This window comes from Stenella coeruleoalba, assembly GCF_951394435.1.
Source record: "Stenella coeruleoalba genome assembly, chromosome: 8".
Classification (NCBI taxonomy): domain Eukaryota; kingdom Metazoa; phylum Chordata; class Mammalia; order Artiodactyla; family Delphinidae; genus Stenella; species Stenella coeruleoalba.
The window spans coordinates 10,659,022-10,682,263 of NC_137154.1; the positions used below are offsets into that span (position 1 = coordinate 10,659,022).

Genomic DNA, 23,242 nt, shown 5'->3' on the forward strand with positions numbered 1-23,242 from the left:
TGAAATATTAATGTATGTGAAATTTTAGATGGGGTGGGGAGAAAAGCACACATTTCACATTGGACTCAAAAGGTAGTCATTAAATACATTAGAAGAGTCGCCTATGGTGGAGGAGGGATTGATGGATTAACTCAGTTAAATCAAGAGAGGTCTTGCATTGGCCAATGATAACGTGGGCTTAACTTGACCCTTGAAATCTCTTTTGGGAGTGTAACTCTACCTAGTTTGATTTTGTCTAAAGTGGGAAGTAGATGAAGCTACTTTCCCAGATGGATAGCGGACTTCAAACCTGAAAGATTAACTCTAACGGCGAATAATTAGTATCTCAGCAGTTCGACCAGAAGACTTGGCATTCCTAAAATCATCCCACGTGGGCAGCCCCCTACAAAGTAAAGTGGCCCTTGAACTTTATCATGCACCAGGATCACCTGGGGAGCCTGTTAAAAACACTGAATATTGGGCTTCCACTCCCAGGGTGGGACTAAGAATTTGCATTTCTAACAAGTTCCCAGGTGGTGCTGGTGCCGCTCTCCTGGGCACCCCACTTTGGGAACCACCCTGTAACAGTACTGAAGGTTAGCCTGTGGACAACACCCTCCCTGGTACTTCAAAAGTACTAAAGATGACTCACAAAATGCTTCCATTTGGTTTGACACAATAACGTCCTGCACTTCATACCTCAGGAGGGTGGAGTTATAAGTGTGTCAAGGGCTTTCTCTTTGTTCTCCAGAGTAATGGGTCATCGTATGCATCTAAGTGTGTTATTAGGTATAAACCCACTTCAGGCTTCCCAGCTCCTCTCAACTTCTGACCACCCAAGGTGTTCTTAACCTGTGACCTAACATAATGAAGGCCCTTGTGGAGTGACCTTCTACTTGTTTCTCTGATGTAGACATGTTCTGGGGAAGTGCCAGGAATGAGTGGACTTTGGCTAATAGTAGTTTGAAGGGGTGGTGTCTTGATGACCATGAGACATTGGGCTTCCAGGCTAAGTCTGATTGTTCTTTCCTAAAAGCTGAGAATGGGTGGTTCCAGTTAGCCCTAGATATTATCTTCTCGTTGGTTCCAGTCAGCATTGTTGAATAACTGATGAGCTCACACTGTTATCTCTTCTCTCAAAAATATAGTCTGAGGCTTCTCACATTTAACCGGTCTCTCCTCTTATCTCCCATTTGCTCTCATTAAGTCATCCTTGTCCTATCTGTCCTCCCTTCCCACTCATGGTTCATGCATTCACCCCTTCTCACTAAATTACATTAGTTCACGTTATCAACTAGTCTCCCTTATCTAACTGCCTCTTCTCCCATCGAGAACAATACTATGTAAGTTTTCTTAGCTCCTCCTTAGTCCAATCCTTCCTTTAAATCCAGAGCTTCCTACAGGGAAAAAAAAAAAAGATATCTGGTCTAATATTACTCTGGGTGTATTCGTGAGGGTATTTCTGGATGAGAGTAACATTTGAATCTGTAAACCGAGTAAAGGAGATTGTCGGCCTAAGGTGGTGGGCCTCATTCCGTCAGCTGAAGGCCTGAATAGAACAAAAAGGCTGAATGAGGGCGTGCCTTCTGCCTGATTGCCTCTGAGCTGGGATATTGGTTTTTCCTGCCTTTAGACTCAGGCTGAAACATTGGTTCTTTCTGGATCTTGAGCCTGCAGGCCTTTGGATTAGAACTACATCATCAGTTCTCCTGTGTCCCCAGCTTGCCAGCTAAAGATCTTGGGGCTTCTCAGCCTCCACAATCACATGTTATGAATTTGAGCCAATTCCTTACAAAAAATACATACATGCATCGTGTTGGTTCTGTTTCTTTGGAGAAACACACAGCTTCATAAACTTGGCTCAGTGCTAATATTCAAATGATACATTTTACTCACCTTACTAATCGTTAGTACCTATAATAATAAAATACTACATTTTAGGAGGTTTTGCTTATAAAGAGTAAAGGCTCTCCCCAGGCTGCCCAAAGTGACGGATTATTGTAGACACCTGACGGGCTTCAGTTATATTAACACAAGGCAATTGGCCCTCTCACAACTTCCTGTTTCCTGAACGGATGTTGCCGTGGGGTCTGGCCAGATGGAGGCTTTTCTGGTACTGCATCTCCTTCTCTGATTTGGGCTTGCTCTGGAGAACAGCCAGGTATTTACAGAGTAATAGGAGACTCGGTGGGTAACGGATGATCAGTAATGAGGCTGCGTCTTTGACTTTCCAAATTCGGACATTTCAATTAGCTGCTACATTGCTAATAGCTAAGGGCCTACACTAGATGATCTGCTTTGGATGGTTGAGGTGGGAATGCCCTGTTTCCCCACCTGCCTTCACCCCGGCACCTTCCTTTTTCCCATAATATCCCTTTCCCCTTTAAGGATAGCTCACTGGGTTGGTTAATTAGATTGAAGACGTTTCCATGTATCTGAGATGGACGTAGGTTATCTTGGCTTCAGCCGTGGAGAGTGATGCTTGGGAACAAACCTTGAGGAAACACCGTTCACAGTGTATGTATGTGTAGCAAATATTTGCCTTTCTCTGTCTGACTGACTTCACTTTGCATGATGGTCTCCAGGTCCATCTATGTTGCTGAAAATGGCCTTATTTCATTCTCGGTTTGCTACATTCTCACAACACTGTCCTTTCTGTTTTGGCAAGTTGCCAACCAGGGCCTTTGCACTAAATCTCACTGCCCGGAATAACGAGTGATTTAATGTTCAAGTCACCCTCTTCCTCTCTGTGTAAAGGGCGAATACCTAGTCTACCCACCATATACGAGCCAAAAAGGGAGAATGGACAGGCCAGTTGTGTTTCTTTGTTTTGTTTTGTTTTGTTTGCTGTACGCGGGCCTCTCACTGTTGTGGCCTCTCCCGTTACGGAGCACAGGCTCCGGACGCGCAGGCTCAGCGGCCATGGCTCATGGGCCCAGCCGCTCCGCGGCATGTGGGATCTTCCCGGACCGGGGCACGAACCCGTGTCCCCTGCATCTGCCGGCGGACTCTCAACCACTGTGTCACCAGGGAAGCCCTCTTTGTTGTTTTTTTTTAACATCTTTATTGGAGTATAATTGCTTTGCAATGGTGTGTTAGTCTCTGCTTTATAACAGTGAATCAGCTATACATATACATATATCACCATATCTCCTCCGTCTTGAGTCTCCCTCCGGCCCTCCCTACCCCACCCCTCTAAGTGGTCTCAAAGCACCGAGCTGATCTCCCTGTGCTATGTGGCTGCTTCCCACTAGCTATCTATTTTACATTTGGTAGTGTATATATGTCAATGCCATTCTCTCACTTCGTCCCAGCTTACCTTTCCCACTCCCCGTGTCCTCAAGTCCATTCTGTACGTCTGCATCTTTATTCCTGTCCTGCCCCAAGTTCTTCAGAGCCATTTTTTTTTTAAGATTCCATATATGTGTGTTAGCATACGGTATTTGTTTTTCTCTTTCTGACTTACTTCACTCTGTATGACAGACTCTAGGTCCATCCACCTCACTACAAATAACTCAGTTTCGTTTCTTTTCATAGGCCAGTTGTTTTGTGTGGAGTCACTTTCACAATTGTAGGACTGAGATTCTCTAGTGATTGGAAATTGCCGGCAGCTAAAGATGGCTTTAGGACTGTGAACAGTTTTCCCCTAAAAGCTCGTCAGTCCCACCATAGGTAACCTTCCAGTAGTTCTATGCCTGCCTATTTTTTTTTTAATTTTTAGTTTTATATATTTTTTACATTTTGACCACACTGCGTGGCATGAGGGATCTTAGTTCCTCCACCAGGGATGGAACCCGTGCCCCCTGTGGTGGAAGCTCAGAGTCTTAACCACTGGACTGCCAGGGAAGTCCCTGCCTGCCTATTTAAAAGAGCAGATAATTCCTTCTCAGATTTTCCAATTTATCCTCTAATTTACCAGCAGTCCCAAATTACTCTGGGGTTTAACTGCCAGGTCCTATATTTCACCACCTTGTTTCTTGGCCTTTAGCAAACTTTAATGTTTCAGTTATAAATATTATCTCTTTGATTGTCTTTTGACTGGCAGGGTATAATATATCTTGAAACCACTGGTTCTCTTTGATCCTTTAGAAGCTCATCTAGAAGGCTTCATCTTTGGGCCCTTCTCTTCATCACAAGTCCAAGTTTTACTTCTGTTTAGTTCTCCTAAAACACAGCCCAGTGATCAGCGGGGGCTCTGTGCCTGCTTCTCACTTTCTCAGCAATAGGCAAGTATCGTTCATATATTCAATCAACAAATGTATATTGAGCAGTTATTGTATTGGCTTATTCTTGGCTCTAAGCATTACAACAATGAACAAAACAGACCAAGTCTCCATTCTCATGGAGCTTATATTCTCATGCAAAGAGGACAAAATTTTAAAAAAAATAATTACTGGGCTTCCCTGGTGGCGCAGTGGTTGAGGGTCCGCCTGCCGATGCAGGGGACGTGGGTTTGTGCCCTGGTCCGGGCGGATCCCACATGGCCGTGGAGCGGCTGGGTCCGTGAGCCATGGCCGCTGAGCCTGCGCGTCTGGAGCCTGTGCTCCACAACGGGAGAGGCCACAACAGTGAGAGGCCCGCGTACCGCAAAAAAAAAAAAAAAAGACATGAAAATAATTACTAGGTCACAGTTAGTAGTAAGAGAAAATGAAGTATTGAAAAATTGCACTGGGTTAAGCTATGATCACTCGATTTCTATCCTAGCTTTGTTAATTTTGGTCAAATGACTGTATTGCTTGAGAAAATACCAAGACTAAACAGGGATACCAAGATTAGAGCAAAGGTTTTGCTTTCCAGGAATTGAAGTCAGGAATAAAGGTAGTAATTATATTAGTAATTGTCCATAATTACTAATATAAATGTCCTAAGGGAGATGGTCTTCCACTTAGAACTGAAAAATAAGGCATCTAAGATCTTGTTTGGGCTAATTCTCATCCACACACAGGATCGCTTGGATACTTCTTGGAGATGGGAGGACATGTGAGTGTTCTAAAGATAGGACTAGGAAAATCACCTCGAAAATTTGTTTTTCTCTACCAATGAGGGTGTCTTTTATTGTTAACTGGCCCTGAGCTTCCCTGAAGTGGGACCACTGTATTATCTGACACTTTCTCTTTTCTTCCTCCCAATAGTACATGTACGATGCAGCCCCTCTTTGTTCTTGGCCAGGGTTAAGTCAACTGCATTTGATAATGGTCTACCTGTGGCTCCTGATGAAGTGTTTCTGGGAGATCGATGTCCTGTAACCTCCGTGTATCAAAGATTTTATGAGTTTCAATACGATCCCACTGATTGCAACATCAGGAATGAGGTAGTTAGATATCCTCCTAATTAACTAAATCATCTCAGAGACGTTCAGGCTGACAAACTGCGTGCCATGGGGGTTTTATTAGTTTTTTTCCTAATAACAAGCTAAACTGATTTTGCCAAATGTCATAACAAGGCCATGGGCAGTGAAGGAAGGTAGGAATGAACAGTAGCCACTTGCCAATCAGTTGTACCTCCCTCTAGAGGATGCAAACCTAAATGAGACATGGAATTTGTCCTAATTTTAGAAAAGAACAGGCTTCTTTTTTTCTTCTCTATACCAGGGGTCAGCAAATTACAGGCTGCAGGCCTGATCTGGCCCACCATCTACGTTTATGTGGTCCATGAGCTAAGAAAAGATTTTTTAATGTTTAAATGATTAAAAAATAACAAAAGAAGAAGAATGCTTTGTGATAGGTAAAAAGTATTTAAAATTCAAATTTCAGTGTGCCTAAATTTGGTTTTATTGGAACACAACCGTGTTCATTCATTCATGCATTTACTAATTGTCTGTGGCTACTTTGACACCATAAGGGCAGAGTTGAGTAGCTGGAACAGAGGACTCACGGCCCACAAAGCCAAGAGTGTACTATCTAGCCCCTTACAAAACTCTGCCCATCCCTGCTCTGTAGTGTAAAAACTAACCAAATAGCTTCACATCCCTCTAAATTTTTATAGTCTTATGAAGCAGCCAGTCCCTCCTGGCTGTAGGCAAATGGAGGAAGAGTGGGAGTGGTTGACACATCTGATGCCTCAAATGACTGCCTGACCACTTCCTGACACCTTGGCTCCCATCAGAGCTTCTGGTGCCCCTCCCTGGTTTGGAAGTCAGGATGGGTAGATCAAGGGCATCAGTCTGAGGAGGGGTATGGATAGTTTGAAAGCCTCATAGGTCAGTCCGATGCCTTGTGTTCACATGTCATCAATCTCATAACACCCAACCTCCCGTGAGAAACCCCGAGGGAAGAGTCATTTCCTTTCACTTTTCTCCCCTCAAAAACTAAGAAACAAAGATTTAGTGTCTTTTTAAAACAAATTTTAATAGTATCTTCAAGTTCCTGTAAAAAATATATATATTAGGATGTTGATGAGAATGAATGGCAGGGCCAGAGAAGCTAATAAGAGAGTTTCAATTATGTTAAATAATATTGAGAATAAACAACGAAAATATCCCCAAATATTCACTGTGGCAGTCTCCAGATGATGAGGTGAAACCTTCATATGGTGTGTACTACATTTTTCACATTTCCTTAAAACACGTTATTTTGGAAGATCATATAAACCTATTTAAAGTATTCTTTATAACTAGACATCTCTCACTCATCTAATATTCAAACGTTATGTTCAGTATTTTAAGGACTCCTAGAATCTAAAAAGTTTGTCAAGAGAAGTTATAAACTTTTTCCTGATAATAATAAATAACGACTTTGAAGCAATATTATTCAAACTCAACCAGCCAGTACTCTCGCCTCGTATGAACCATACCCAAACCAGATGTTAATTCTTCTGCCACTTAGACAACGGTCCTCTGTCTCACTGGGAAGATAACTTTCAGTGTGGGTGTGCCCACTTTTAAGAGATGTTGACTGAACCACTAATTCCTAACAGAATCTTGAAGTCAACTTACACATTCCCTTTGTCTCATCAGGTCCTCCCAGAAGATCATCTCCTTTTTGTATCTAAAATCATCTTTAAGTCCAAGTTCTCAGATCTTGAAGCTTCAATCCCTGTGGTCTGTGCTGTGCCTCAGTGAGTCTAGGATGCCAAACTGATGCCATATCCTCTCAATTGCCTTAGGCTCTTGGAGGAGAGGAGAGCTGAGAGATTAAGTTACTATGACAGGGTTAACCAAAGCCTCCTGAGACCCTTTCTCTCTTGATGTCAAATTATTCTGTGTTCTTCATCTCCCAGCTCTGCTACTTATGACCAGTGTGACTTTGAGGAAGTTACTTAATAACTCTGGGCCTCAGTCTCCCCATCTTTAAAGTGGAAGTAATACTGTCTATTTCACAGAGTTGTGGTGAGGATTAAATGAGAGAATGCATGTAAAGAGGTTAGAACAGTGCTTGGCTCATAAAACACTTGCAGGACATAGTAGCTGGTGTATCATTCCATCAGTTAATTCTCTTCAATGTGGTAGAAAGCTGTGTGTAATACCAGCAGGTCTAACTTCACCATATATCTAGTAGCTCTTAGACTAAGAAATCGCTTTGTTGCAATTATGTGCAGTGTCCATATTACAAATTATACTTCTTATCTCTTAGCCAAGAATAATTGGGAATATTAGATGTTCTGATTAAATCAACAAGGGGCTGAGGGTAGACTGATTACTATGAATTTATAGGCAAAGTAGAGTTTACTAGAATACTAGATTTAACTAGTTAAAAGTGAAATATTTTAACTTCATTATCCATGGGATGGGGCTCTTATTGGCTCATTTAGACATTACCTTTTTTTTTTTTCGTGGTACGCGGGCCTCTCACTGTGGGGGCTTCTCCCGTTGCGGAGCACAGGCTCCGGACGTGCAGGCTCAGTGGCCATGGCTCACGGGCCCAGCCGCTCCGCAGCATGCAGGATCTTCCCAGACCCGGGCACGAACCCGCGTCCCCCGCATCGGCAGGCGGACTCTCAACCACTGCGCCACCAGGGACGCCCTAGACATTACCTTTTACAGATGGTCTAAGATCATCGAATTTTAAGTTAATGACTTGTGATCAGCCAGTAGTAAATCTGGTGGTATATTTGGGAGGGACTTCTTTTATATAAAGCTTACTAGGTTCAGCTGTTAAACCAATAACTCAGTTTCTATAATAAAGACAGGATGAGAACATATCGTAATGGTACGAAAGCAGGGAAAATGAGGAGTGAGCGCTTGGCTTCAGGTTCTGAGCCTCAGTCACCAGGACTTGCCAAGATCTTAAACCCATTCCTCTTTCTTTGTCTTCTTTTCTCTTTCTGTAGCCATTCAGCTGCTATAAGAATAATTACAGGAAATGATGCAAATAAACAAGGTGGCGCCTCAAAAAGATCAGGACTAGCAAATTTATACTTTGGAAATACAGTCAACTGCCAGGTTAAGGTGAGGTTAGTTAAAGTACATCGATTAATGCTGGTCAAGGATATTTTATAACAGAAAACGAGCTTTTTACAAGGAAACTGTGTAAACACCTGTGCTTCCAGTTAGGGAAAGGCTTGTTAGGGCACCCCTAGATTACTAGAGGTGTAGATCTTATGGGCAACCCCTTGTCTGTCTGGCATTAATTGGCATATGAACTGGTATTAACCACATGACTCAGATTATCCCTCAGGAACCGTGGAGGGTGAGGCAATAAGTGAAACATTTACCAAAATCAATATCAATAGATTAAAGAGAAATGTTTGTTTTGTTTTGTTTTGTTTTGTTTTGCTGTACGCGGGCCTCTCACTGTTGTGGCCTCTCCCATTGCGGAGCACAGGCTCCGGAGGCGCAGGCCCAGCGGCCATGGCTCACGGGCCCAGCCGCTCCGCGGCATGTGGGATCCTCCCAGACCGGGGCACGAACCCGCGTCCCCTGCATCGGCAGGCGGACTCCCAACCACTGCGCCACCAGGGAAGCCCGAGAGAAATGTTTTAAAATACCAAAACCATAGAACATGGACTTGGGTAAGGTAGATAGTCCATGAGAGCGTGCACTCAGAAGTAGCGTAAACTCAGACTCTGTCCTGAAAGGATTACATGCCTGTCCGCCCAGGAGTATATTTCCTAAATTGTATGGATTTTCCTTCCTACACAGTTGAGAAGGAAAATTCTGAATACATACAGATACATTTATTATAAACTTTGGATGTTTATATACTAGAGAGATGGTAAGCACTTTCAAAAATTTGAGATGTGTTATAGATGCTATATTAAACATGTTACATATCTCTGATATATTTCATAGTTAAGAGAAGCAAAAATATTTGTATCCCTAGACATAAATAACTCCTATATTAATTTTCTTAGGACATGATTCCAAACACTACCTCTTTCTTAACCTGCCCTCTCCCTCCCTCCCTGTGACTTAGGGACGGACACTAGGTCCTCTGAGACAGAAGGTAGAGAACTCCACTAGCGGATTCTGATTCCTTTCTTCTGTTTGCAGAACAGCTACCTTAATGTGCAGTTTTACCCCTTGAAAAAATCACACAGCTCATCTTTCTCCACCTGAGAATTTTGAAGCTGACTCAACCCTCGGTAGCACCACTGCACATGAGAAGCTGGATTTCTGTCTAAGGATCCCGTTCGTTATCTTACATTTTTAAATGTTTTAGAGAATTTGATTTTAAATGGAATGCCCCTTTGTTGTTTTATGATCCCTTATTAAGTAGGGTCTGCCTCTCTCTTTAACCTCATAAGGAATTATAATAAAATGCATTTTCTCCTAATAGGTTATCTATTATTTCTTAACGAACTGTGCTAGGGTGCCTCATCGTATGTAAAACTTGTTATATGCAGGCTTATGTTTTCATTGGTTGTTTAGTACCTGTAGTTAAAGGTTAATCCTAGTTATGCTGAATAACATAGCCTAGAAATCCAACTAATTTATTTAGGACTGGTTAGAATAAATAAAAGAACTGCTGGAAATAAATGAAGTTAGTGCTGTGGGTAAAAATTTCCTATTTCAGCCCACACTATTTATTTCCAAAACGATAAAGGAAATGGAAGACACCTAGAAATATTCTCATTTTACTGACAGGGCTTCTGATAGGCAATATGGAGAAGGGCTTAGTCCTAGATTAACAAAGCAGGTGGTAATTGCCAGGCCAAAAATGAGGGTGCTTTGGGCTTCCCTGGTGGCGCAGTGGTTGAGAGTTCGCCTGCTGATGCAGGGGACACGGGTTCGTGCCCCGGTCCGGGAAGATCCTACATGCCACGGAGCGGCTGGGCCCGTGAGCCGTGGCTGCTGAGCCTGCGCGTCCGGAGCCTGTGCTCCGCAGCGGGAGAGGCCACAACAGTGAGAGGCCGCGTACCGCAAAAAAAAAAAAAAAAAAAAAAAAGAGGCTGCTTTGATTACTAGTCCAACACCGCCACCAAGTCCAAAATTAAATTAAAATCTTTTCAGTGTTCTCTGAACAGAACTTGTCCTGAATCAGGGGTATGCCTCTTCTTAGGTAATATTTGTAACTATTTCTAGAAGTGACCTGTTAATGATAACATAAACATCTCATCACACCCATTCTCCAGGTGCCACCAAATATTTTCACTACCTATGATCTGTAAAAATGTAATAAACAGACACCTCAATTAAATAGAGTTGGGAGACCCGGAAGGCGGAGCTCTCACGCCCTGGGATGATAAAAGCACAACAGGAAGAAGAAACAATCCTCTTCTTTCCTGGCAGGGACTCAGCCAGTGAAAAGCCATGGAGCCTTTTTCCTCCCTGTTAAAGTGTTCTCCTGCCCTTGCTGTGCCAGGACTTGCACGTGGCTCGCCATGGTTCCAGACCCCAGATTGCAACTCTCTGCTAGTCCCGAATAAACCCATCTTTGCTGGAGGAATAGCTGGCAGTCTATTTGTTTTGGGTCAACATATCTAAATACTATAGACCAGCATAGAAGAAAAAAAAGATTTTTTAGGCAGTGAATGTAATAACAGAGTCAAATATCCCAGAGCAGAACAAATATTAGTCTCATACTACATTGGTTAGCTGGGGCTTTCATGACAAAACACCATAGACTGGGTGGCTTAAATACAGAAATTTATTTTCTCACAATTCTAAGAAGCTAGAAGCCTGAGATCAAGGTGTGGGCAGGGTTGGTTTCTCCTGAGGCCTCTCTCCTTGGCTTGTAGATGGCCATCTTCTCTCTGTGTCTTCACACGTGGACCTCTGTGTGTATGTGTCCCTGTCCTAATTTCCTCTTCTTATAAGGACACCAGACATAAAGGATTAGGTCCCAATCCTAACAACCTCAGATAACCTTAATCAGCTCTTTAAAGACTGTATTTCCAAATACAGTCACATTCTGATCTACTGGGGGTTAGGACTTCAATATGCAATTTTGGAGGGACACCATTCAGGCCATAAGAATTCACCCTCTGGTCCCCCCAAAACCATGTCCTTCTCACATGCAAACTACAGTCACCCCATCCCAACATCCCCCCAAATCTTAACCCATTCCAACATCAACTCTTAAGACCAAAATATTAACTAAACATCATCTAAATCAAGTATAGGTGAGACTTGAGGTATGATTCATCCTGGGGCAAAATTCCTCTCCAGCTGTGATCCTGTGAAACCAGACAAGTTATCTGCTTCCAAAATACAGGGTAGAGCAAGCATAGGATAAACATTGCCATTCCAAAAGGGAGAAGCTGGAAAAGAGAAATTGGAAAGCAAGTCCAAAACCCAGCAGGGCAAATTCCATTAGATTTTAAGGCTCAAGAATAATCTTCTTTGGCTCCGTGCTCTGCACTCCAGGCCCACAGGGGCAGCGGCCCCAGCCCTTTGGCCCTGGGCCCTGTGGGCCTGTGGTGGCAGTGTCAGCCCTGCCAAACTCCAAACCGCCTTCAGAGTTATTCTCTCCCTTTCCTTGAAGGATAATGCATGTTCAGAGCTGACAGCTCTATTGCCCTATGCTGTAGAATCCCAGAATTCTGACATCAAAGTGTCAGAAATATTGTCTTTTTCCTGGAAGCCTCTTCCCTTGGCTTGTGGATTATCTTCTTCTCTGTGTCTCCCTACGTGGTCGTCTCTCTGTGCATGTCTACACCCTAATCTCCTTTTCTTTACAGATGCCAGTCATACTGGATTAAGGCCAATTCACATGACCTCATTTTATATTAATTATCTCTTTAAAGACCCTATCTCCATAAAATCACACTTTGAGATACTAGGGGTTAGGACTTCAATACATGAATTTGGGGGGTGACAGAATTCAGCCCATAACGCATACTTAGGTTTGTCACATAACTCCAAGACAACTGCAGGAAAGACTAGGAGATGCAGCTGTCCTGTATGCCCAACAAGAACAAATGAGATTAATAAGTATATGACTAGTCTCTATCAAAGTAGGAGAGATAAAATGTTAAATATTTTATAAGACAAAATAAGATAAGGATTGACTATCTTTTGAATTATCCATAATATGATTTGACAAAGTAGGTTTTAACTATCTATTAGCACACCAATTTGAAAAAACAATCACGTGGGTATACACACACACACACACGCACGCACACACACAATGGAATATTACTCAGCCATAAAAAAGAATGAAATAAAGCTATCTGCAGCAACATGGATGGACCTAGAGATTATCATACTAAATAAGCCAGACAGAGAAGGACAAATATCATATGATATCACTTATATGTGGAATTTTTTTAAAAAGATAACATGAACTTATTTACAAAAGAGAATAGACTCATAGACATGGAAAACAAACTTACGGTTTCCAAAGAGGAAAAGGAGGGAAGAGGGATAAATTAGGAGTTTGGGATTAACATATATACACCACTATATATAAAACAGATAACCAACAGGAACCTACTGTATAGCACAGGGAACTATACTCAATATTTTGTAATAACCTATAAGGGAAAAGAATCTGAAAAAGAATATATATATATATACACACACACACGTAGATACACATATACACATATATATATATATATATATCTGAATCACTGTGCTGTACACCTGAAACTAACACAACATAAATCAGCTATGCTTCATTAAAACAAAAATCACATCCAATTTTATCCATGGGTTTGATATAATGTGTCTTAAATTTTTTTAATATTTTCAATTAAAACATTAAATAAAAATAATCAGCATCAGAAACCGATAATTTTTTGACCGTTTGAATTCAGAGCATTCTATCCTGGTCAAATTTCTCCATTCGTGATGCCAAGCTTCACCCTTAATATAAATATGCATAAGATAAGGAAAGACAGAAATGGGGTTGGCAAACTACAGCCCACAAGTAAAATTTTCCTGAAACACAGCCACGTTCATTCATTTACTTAAACTGCTTTTCACTATAACATCAGAGTTGAGTTGCTGTGAAAGAAACCACAAAGCCTAAAATTCTTATTACCTGGCCCTTTCCAGAAAAAGTTTGCTGACCCCTTGTCTTGATGAAGGAAGTGTTACTAAGCCAGTGTTTCAATGTTTTATTTTGTTTGGCACTCCAGTTTTTATTACCCATGCCATCAAAGAATATCACTTGGGTTGGGCAAGACCAACCCAAGTGATACTTTATATTTGTAAAATAAAAGGACACTGAGAACTCATGTTTCTTCTCTGGAAGATCAGTGTTTGGAAAGAGTATAAATGGCAGTTGAGACTCTGGAAATTAAATGCACTGAAATTATTGCTGCATGAACTCCCCCTGGAAAATCTTTGTGTACTCTCACGCATAGAAATATTCCAATATGAAGACTGCTGATGGAGATGAAATACATTGATGGAAATGACCTACCTTAGCACAGTGGTTAAGAAAATAGATTCTGGAAACAGACTACTAGATTTTCATTTCTATGGACTCTTACTATCTGTGTGACATTATGTAAGCTACCTAAACTGTGTACAAATCAACGCAAAATGGGACTATAAGAGTACCTCTCTCATAGGCTTATTGGAAGCACTAAATATGTTAATACAAATACATAATTAGAAGAGTATCTGGCACATAGTAAATGCTTAATATTAGCTATAATTATAATTGAATTGATTTTTTGTTTTTTCTCTTATCTACCGTTTTGTTCTACTATGTGCTGTAACTGTGAATCTCAGGAGACAGAACGCTGTTGACCATACTCTTTAGCATGGCCACCTAGCATCATTCATCTATGTAAAGACCCTCTTATTACTTTTTTCCTTAATTCAGCCTCGCCAATTCCATATCCTACTATTATTGGTCACACTTAAAAATATTTACTATATATCCTTCCATACTACTTTCCAAAATTTTTAACATATATGTACAAATGTGAAAAATATATTTTAATGTATATTTCTAAATAGTTTGGTGCACTATACCTTACGGTGTTCTCTTGCATTTTTCATTTACCTTTCTGTTTGAGCTACATGCATGTTTTTAAATCAAATCAAATGTATTCCTCTTCACTGTTGCATGGTATTCCCTACTATTCTTTCCCACCTCACTGGGGTCCAGCAACTGTGATCTTTCCATTTTCTCAAGCACCCAAAACACCCTCTGTATTAGTTTCCTATGGCTACATAACATATCACCATAAATTTGGCAACACAAAGCAATACCACTCATTACCTTACAGTTCTATAGGTCAGAAGTCCAAGCAGGATCAACTGGGTTCTCTGTTTAGGTTCCCATGAGGCCAAAATCAACATGGCGGCCAGGCTGAGCTTTTATCTGCAGGATCTGGCTTTGAATCTGCTTCCAGCCTCATTCAGGATGTTCACTGAATTCAGTTCCTTGCGGTTATAGACCTGAGGTCCCTTTTCCTTGCTGGCTCTCAACCAGGTGCTTCTCAGCTCTGAAAGCTGCCTGTGTGTCCTCTCACCTGGCCCCCTCCAGCTTCAGACCAGCAAGAGGGCTGATCCTCCTCACGTTCCCAAATCTCTCTGATGACTGCTGCCACCAGCTAGAGAAAACTCTCTGCCTTTAAAGGGCCTGTGTGATTAGATTAGTCCCACCCAGATCATCTCCATTTTGATTAACTCAAAGTCAACTGAAAAAAAAAATCCCCTTCGCCCTATAAAGTAACATAATTACAGGAATGACATTTCAGCACATTCACAGCTTCTACCACACTGACAGAGAAGGAGTTACACAAGAGAGTGGGCCGTTACAAGCCTCCACAACTCCCTAAACCCGAAGCAAGAGCTCTCTGACAATGTAACGGTACTTTCACAGGCCTAAAGATGACAAAGTTCTAGAAACCCTCACATGGTACATTTTGCTTACGTGTCCCACTAATCTGCAATTTTGAGCATAAAATACCAAACTGTAGGAGGTTGAGCTAATAGGACCTTCTCTAATGCTGTCCAAAATGTGGTTAACTACCAACCTCTGAGCATGGCTTCGGCTGCTATAACTCAGGAAGCAGCCGGCCCCTCACAACTTCCTGTTTCCTGAGTGGGCTTTGGCTCAGGGTTTGACCAAATGAAGGGCTTCCTCCTACTAGGGTGGCTGCTCCTCCTTGTTTCTGAGATGTGGACTAGTTCTATAGGCCAGAAATGTATGACAATAGAATTTCTGGATCTGTAAGTATCATGCAGCCATGAATATTATATACTATTGTTTTGTACATCTTTGTTCATTATTGCTTTCGATATTTTATTGTATGATCATGCCACAAATTATGTGTCCAGTCTTTGCTGAAGGACATTTAACTTGCCACCAGTTGCTAGTTTTCATAATGTTGCTATTTACATCCTTGTACACAGCTCCCCCTGCATATGTATGAGTGTTCCTGGGTCTTCTAGGGTGCAGTTCCAAGGGAGTGGAAATGCTGGGGTGCATAAGCGTGTATATGTGGACACACACAGAAGATACAATTCTACTATTTCCTAGATAATTAGCAATTCCTCAATACAGTTATTGTACTTGTTTATCCTCCCTCTCGAGTTTCTCCACACCCTCACCAACACTTGGTTTCAGGAAACGATATTTGCCAGTCTGGAAGGGGAAAAGGGTGCTTCTGGATTTTAATTAACTGTGTCATGATTACTAATGAGATTGCTTTTTATCACATTTCCTCTTTTGTATACTCCCTGTTGATGGCTTTTGTCCATTTTGTATCAGAATTTGTTTTATTTTTCATTTTATATTGGAGTATGGTTGATTAACAATGTTGTGATAGTTTCAGGTGTACAACAAAGGAATTCTGTTATATATACACATACATCTATCCTTTTTCAAATTCTTTTCCCATTTACATTATTATAGCATATTGAGCAGAATTTGTTTTCAGTTGATTTGCATGACATTCGTTATACATTCTGGATACTAATCCTTGTGGATTTGCAAAGTATTATGTTATTTCTTAACAGTGTTTACGGCAACTTTGGGAACAGAAATGTTTGATTATTTTGTATTGTGGTAAAAAAACTTAACATGAGATCTACCCTCTTAAAAAGTGTACCATACAATATTGTTAGCTATAGGCACAATGTTGTACAACAGAGCCCTAGAACTCACTCATCTTGCCTAAACTGAAACTTTGTACCTGTTAAATAAAAACTCCTCATTTCCCCTCCCCCAGTCCTGGCAACCACCATTTAACTGTCTGCTTCTATGAGTTTGAATCTTTTAGTTAAACATATATAATAACTCTTTCTCTTTTTTGTGTATCTATTATATATTTTTGGTTTCTGGGTACCATGAGGTTAATATAAAGCAACCTATATACATATACGTGATTATTTTAAGTTGCTGATCACTTAATTTTAAATGCATTTTAACAACCCTTCATTTTTACTACCCTCTCCTCATGATGACTGTTTTTGACACCATACCTTACATTTTTTTGTTTTGTGTGTCCCTTAACTGCTTATTGCAGACATCATTTTACTACTTTTGTCTTTTAACCTTCCTTTGTACATGGTTGACTTACTACCTGTATTGTATATTTACCTTTCCTGATGAGCTTTTTCCTTTCATGATTTTCATGTTTCTAGTCGTGGCCTTTTCTTTTTTGCTCAGAGAAGTCCTTTTAATATTTCTTATAAAGCTGGATTGGTGATGCTGAACTCTTTTAGCTTTTGCTTGTCTGTAAATCTGAATGAGAGCCTTGCTGGGTAGAGTTTTCTTGGTTGTAGGCGTTTCCCTTTCATCACTTTAACTATATCATGCCACTCCTTTCTGGCTGGCAGAGTTTCTGCTGAAAATTCAGCTGACAGCCTAGTGGGAGTTCCCTTGTATGTGACTTGTTGTTTCTCCCTTGCTGGTTTTAATATTCTCTTGTCTTTAATTTTTGCCATTTAATTACAATGTGTCTTGGTGTGGACCTCTTTTGATTAATCCTGTTTGGGACTCTCTGTGCTCTCTGGACTTGGGTGACTGTTTGCTTTGCCAGGTTAGGGAAGTTTTCAGCTATTATGTCTTCAAATACATTCTCAGACCTTTTCCTCTTTCTCGTCCTTCTGGGACCCCTATAATGTGAATGTTAGGATGTTTGATGTTGGCCCAGAGGTCTCTTAAACTGTCCTCCCTTCTTTTCATTCTATGTTCTGTTCCGCATCAGTGATTTCCACTACTGTCTTCCAGCTTGCTGGTCTGTTCCTCTGTATCGTTTAATCTCCTGTTGATTCCTTCTAGGGTATTTTTCATTTCAGTTATTGTATTCTTCATCTGTTTGTGTCTTCTTAAATTTCATAACTCTTCATTAAAAACTTCTCATTCTCACTCTGTTCACCCAGTCTTCTCCCGAGTTCCCTGAGCATCTTTATGGTCATTACCTTGAACTCTTTATCCGTTAGATTGCCTATCTCCATTTCACTTAGTTCTTCTTTGGGGGTTTTATCTTGCTCCTTCATTTGGAACGTGTTCATCTATCTCCTCATTTTGCCTAATTTGCAGTTTTTATTTTTATGTATATGGTAGGTTGATTACATTTCCCAGCCTTGGAGAAGTGGCCCTTTGTAGGCGATGTCCTATGTGTCCCAGCAGTGCACTGCCCCCTGGTCACCAGAGCTATATCCTCTAGGGATTCCCCACCCCCGCCCCCCGTCATGCAGGCTGTGTGGGTCCTTCTGATGTGGTGGGCTATGAGTGATCTTGTAGGCATGGCTGGTCCCAGGTCTGATTGGTTGCCAGGACCTGCCTGGAGGCTGCCAGTTGCTGGTTGGCTGAGCTAGGTCATGAGAAGTCTGGCTGTGAAAATCTGGGGGTCTCTGGGGTAGTGCTGGCTCGCTGGTGGGCAGAGCCAGGGTCTGGGTTGAGTGGTTATGGGGCCAGAATTCCCAGATCTAGTGTCAGCCTCCTGGTGGGTGAGGCCAGTTCCTGACACAGCCGGCTGCAGGGTTGAGGGTGTCCTGAAGCTTGTGTCAGCCCACTAGTGAGTAGGGCTGAGATCCAGCAGGTCCCCAGACTGGTGCTGCCTACTGGTGGGCAGAGCTGTGTCCCAGACTCTCTGGCTGTAGGGCCCTGGGATATCCAGTCTAGTGCCTGCGTACTGGGCCAGGTCCTGGGCTCTGTGGTGGACAGAGCCATGCCCAGGGATGGCTGTGGGTTCAGGGGTCTTAAGGCAGCCTGCCTACTAGTGGATGGGGCTGTGTCCCCCCCACCCAGCTAGTTGCTTAGCCTGAGGCATTCCAGTATTGGTGCCTACAGGCTGGTGGGCAGGGCTGGGCAGTCCTGAGGCTAATAAGCTAGAGGGAAGATTACAAAATGGTCCCTGCCAGCACCCATGTCCATGTGATAGAACAAGCTTCAAAAAGTGGCTGCCACCAGCGCCGATGTCCCCAGGGTGAGCTCCAGTGGCCTCCTGCCTCTCTAGGAGCCTCTCCAAGCTCAGCAGGTGAGTCTGACCCAGGCTCCTTTCAAATTACTGCTCTACCCTGGGTCCCAGAAGGTGTGAGATCTTGTGAAAGCCCTTTAAAAGTGGAGTCTTTGTTTCCCACAGCCTCTGGGTCGCCTAAAATCAAGCCCCACTGGCCTTCAAACCCAAGTGTTCTGGGGGGCTTGTCCTCCCAGTGCAGGACCCCCAGGTTGGGGAGCCTGATGTGGGGCTTAGACCCCTTGCTCCTTGGGGAGAACTCTGAAATTGTAAAATTATCCTCTTGTTTGCGGGTTGCCCATTCAGGGATATGGGTCTTGACTATACCATATCCTCCCCCAACCACACCTGTTTTGTTGTGGTTCCTTCTTTATATTTCTAGTTGTAGAGGATCTTTACCGGTAGATTCCAGTCTTTCTCATCAATAGTTGCTCTATAAATAGTTGTCATTTTTGGTGTGCCCATGAGAGGAGGTGAACTCAGGGTCTTCCCGCTGTGCCATCTTGACTCAGCTCCTCAGGAGTGTCCGTTTTTATTGAAGAGTAACTCCTCTGAAAGGAAAGGGAGAAAGAATCGATCAGGCAAAGTCATCAGACAAAGACTGAGACGTGACTGTCTCTGTGCCAGTCCAACAAGGGATTCTAAAAATTGCCCTTTAGAGGAGTCCCAGGTTGGGCGGCAATGGCTAGACCTTTGTTCCAATCTTGCTGAGGCATGGGTTGGAACCCCCAAGAGAAGAGTATGATCTCTGCCCAAAGGCTAAAGGAGCAATGGAGTTAACAGCTGGAGGCTATTCTGGGATGGGCAATGCATCTTTCCTTGAAAGGAAATACGAGCAGCACATCTGTGGATGCCACAAATAACAAACTGGTTCAACCCGAAGAACAGTCCATAAACAAAGATATCTAAATAGATCTAAAGGCATGTATTTCCTTTTTCTCCCATTTTATCCAAAAAGGAGCTTCTAAAAATTGCCTTTGATTTGGTACTCAAAGAAAAATTTAACAGGCTAGGCCAAAAGAGAGGGTAAAGAGATTGATTCTGCAAGATGGCTGAGGTAAGGAAACCTAAAAGTAGCATTTCTTAACATTGCTCAATGGCCATGAAGCTTTCTTTAAGTACCCTGTTTCTAAAGTACTTCCAGAACAGAAATTATATTTTTTAATTGTTTGTATTGGGACACTAACTGGGGTCATTTTAAATAAGAGTTTAACCCCTAAAACTTTGTCTAGAATTTTATAACCCAAACTAAGGTAAAATATCTTTCAATTCCAACATCAGTCGATACCTGGATCCTAAAAATAATATTATTAAGAGTACAGAATGGTGGTTTTTGAGTGTGCAGGTAACCCACAGTAAAGGGTAACCCAGAAGACTCCTAAAGTTAGGATTCAAAGACTTCCTAAAAGAATTAAATGCCTGCATAACAATGTGTGTTTTGAAGATTGAAATTGTCAAGTATCCATAACCATCCGTAACACCACGCATATAATACTATAAATGAATCATTGTCTGAAAGACAGAGTCTGAAAGATAGAACATTCTGTCTCAAGATCTATACACAAACATTTACTCTTCTTTTCTTAGAAACAATGAACATAGGATCTGTGCTCTGTGTTTTTGTCTTTTCAGGAATCTGACTATGTCCCATTGGATCATTCCCCTGTGCACCCTCTCTTCCATGAGAGAGAAATCTGGCCATCCGCTTGCATACTCTATGCAAGTTCCTATGCATACTCAGGAACGCTATTCCTATAGCTGCTTAAGAATTGTGCATCAAATAGGCATCCAAACTTAGTAGTTTTCAGAAAGCTGTGATTCGTTATGCTATAAGCCATCCCTCACTTTAAAAAATAACTTACTTCTAGTCAAAGAGGAAATTAAAGGTATCTAGAGACAGGGACTTCCTTGGCGGTCTAGTGGTTAAGACTCCATGCTTCCACTGCAGGGGCACGGGTTCAGTCCCTGGTTGGGGAACTAAGATCCTGCATGCCACGTGGCACAGCCAAAAAGAAAAGAACCTAGAGACAAATGAAAACGAAAACATGACAATCCAAAATCCATGGGAGGAGGCAGCAAAGCAGTTCTATGAGATAAGTTTATAGTGATACAATCTTACCTCAGGACACAAGAAAAATCTCAAATAAACAACCTAACATTAGACCTAAAGCAACTAGAGAAAGAAGGACAAACAAAACCCAAAGTTAGTGGAAGGAAAGAAATTGCGAAGACCAGAACAGAAATTAATGAAAGGTACAATCTCCCAAGACTGAACTAGGAAGAAATAGAAAATATGAACAGACCAATTACAAGTACTGAAATTGAATCTGTGATTTAAAAACTCCCAACAAACAAAAGTCCGGGACCAGATGGCTTCATAGGCGAATTCCATCAAATATTTAGAGAAGAGTTAACATCTATCCTTCTGAAACTATTCCAAAAATTGCAGAGGAAGGAATACTTCTGAACTCATTCTATGAGGCCACCATCACCCTGATACCAAAACCAGACAAAGATACTACAAAAAAAGAAAATTACAGACCAATAACACTGATGAACACAGATGCAAAAATCCTCAACAAAGTACTAGCAAACTGAATCCAACAATTCATTAAAAGGGTCATACACCATGAACAAGTGGGATTTATCCCAGGGATGCAAGGACTTTTTAATATCCACCAATCAGTCAGTGTGATACACCACATTAACAAACTGAAGAATAAAAGCCATATGATTACCTAAATAGATGCAGAAAAAGCTTTTGATAAAATTCAACATCCATTTATGACAAAAACTCTCCAGAAAGTGGGCATAGAGGAAACATACCTCAACATAATAAAGGCCATATAGGACAAACCCACAGTTAACACCACACTCAATGGTAAAAAGCTGAAAGCCTTTCCTCTAAGATCAGGAACAAGGCAAGGATGTCCACTCTCACCACTTGTCTTGGAAGTCCTAGCCAAGACATGGAAGTAACCTAAATATCAATCGACAGATGAATGGATAAAGAAGATGTGGTAGGGGCTTCCCTGGTGGCGCAGTGGTTGGGAGTCCGCCTGCCAATGCAGGGGACACGGGTTCGTGCCCCGGTCCGGGAAGATCCCACATGCCGCGGAATGGCTAGGCCCGTGAGCCATGGCCGCTGAGCCTGCACGTCCAGAGCCTGTGCTCCGCAACGGGAGAGGCCACAACAGTGAGAGACCCGCGTACTGAAAAAAAAAAAAAAGATGTGGTACATATATACAATGGAATATTAGCCATAAAAAAGAATGAAATAATGCCATTTGCAGCAACAGGAATGGACCTAGAGAGTATCATATTAAGTGAGATAAACCAAACAGAGAAAGACAAATATCATATGATATCACTTATATGTGGACTCTAAGATACAAATGAACTTATATACAAAACAGAAATAGACCCACAGACATAGAAAACAAAGTTATGTTTACCAAAGGTGAAAGGGGCTGGGAATAGCAATAGATTAGGAGTTTGGGATTAACATATACACACTACTATATATAAAATAGATCACCAACAAGGACCTACTGTACAGCACAGGGAACTGTACTCAATATTTTATAATAACCTATAAAGGAAAAGAATTTGAAAAAATTATATATATAGATATACATATATATGTGTGTGTGTGTGTGTGTGTATAATTGAATCACTTTGCTCTACACCTAAAACTAACACAACATTGTAAATCAACTACAATTAGAAAAACAAAACTAAAGAGCTATACAATCTATGCTCTTATACACCATCTGTGGCTGAACTGTGGTATTTTCTGAAATTCTGCATTTAATAAGAGGCTGCCAACAGTTAAACCGGAAACTAACTGATTTGTGGGACTCACTAGGAAGACTTACATATCCAACAAAACTCAAAAGTCTGTGTTTGGTTCCTTGGAATGTACTGCAGGACAGTTAAAAAGTGTCTATCTGCAGACACCTGATAGAACACAGAAATTTAAATGGAAGTTATTTCATATGTCATGAGAAGGTTTGCACATTTAAACTAAGAAGTTGATAACATATGAGTGCTCTCTGAAATGACCTTCATGTCTGTTGACTCTCATTTACCTTTCAACCCACGGGAAAAAACTATCTTCATCTTAAAGGGTCTAGGAAGTTCTATTCACTCAATGAAGCAGAAGTTATTGGATTCAGAAGATACATATGTAAGTTATACAGAGTTTTAAATAGAGCAAGAAAACAATGTTAGTTAACCAAAAAGGATTACTTTAGAACACTAAAGTTACCACATTTTTCAAACAATTTAGCTGGTAATAGATGTCCTCACCATTTTGGGACATTATTGCATGATTAAGGGTATTATTGTAGCTACTCATAACTTATATAAATGATTTGGGACACTGTCTAGTAATGCAAACATCTCATTATTATGATGAAAATGTATCAAGTCCAAAACACTCCTCTGCAAACACTAAGTGGTAATAATAGTACAGTTGTACAAAAACACTTCCCAAGAATAAGTT

General features: G+C 41.4%; 1 protein-coding gene across 2 annotated transcripts in view; it reads right to left on the bottom strand.

The window, feature by feature from the left end:
- Nucleotides 1–19,122: 19,122 nt before the first annotated feature.
- The window catches only part of STX3 (syntaxin 3), a 136,214-nt gene continuing 132,094 nt past the window's right edge, over nucleotides 19,123–23,242 (bottom strand). Inside the window, exon 9 of one of the 2 annotated variants that reach the window (XM_079930899.1) lies at nucleotides 19,123–19,286. In XM_079930899.1, coding sequence (XP_079787025.1) covers nucleotides 19,215–19,286 — 72 coding nt within the window. In that variant the 3' untranslated portion in view covers nucleotides 19,123–19,214. The remainder of the gene's footprint in view (nucleotides 19,287–23,242) is intronic. The other variant, XR_013829605.1, reaches the window with a different exon arrangement.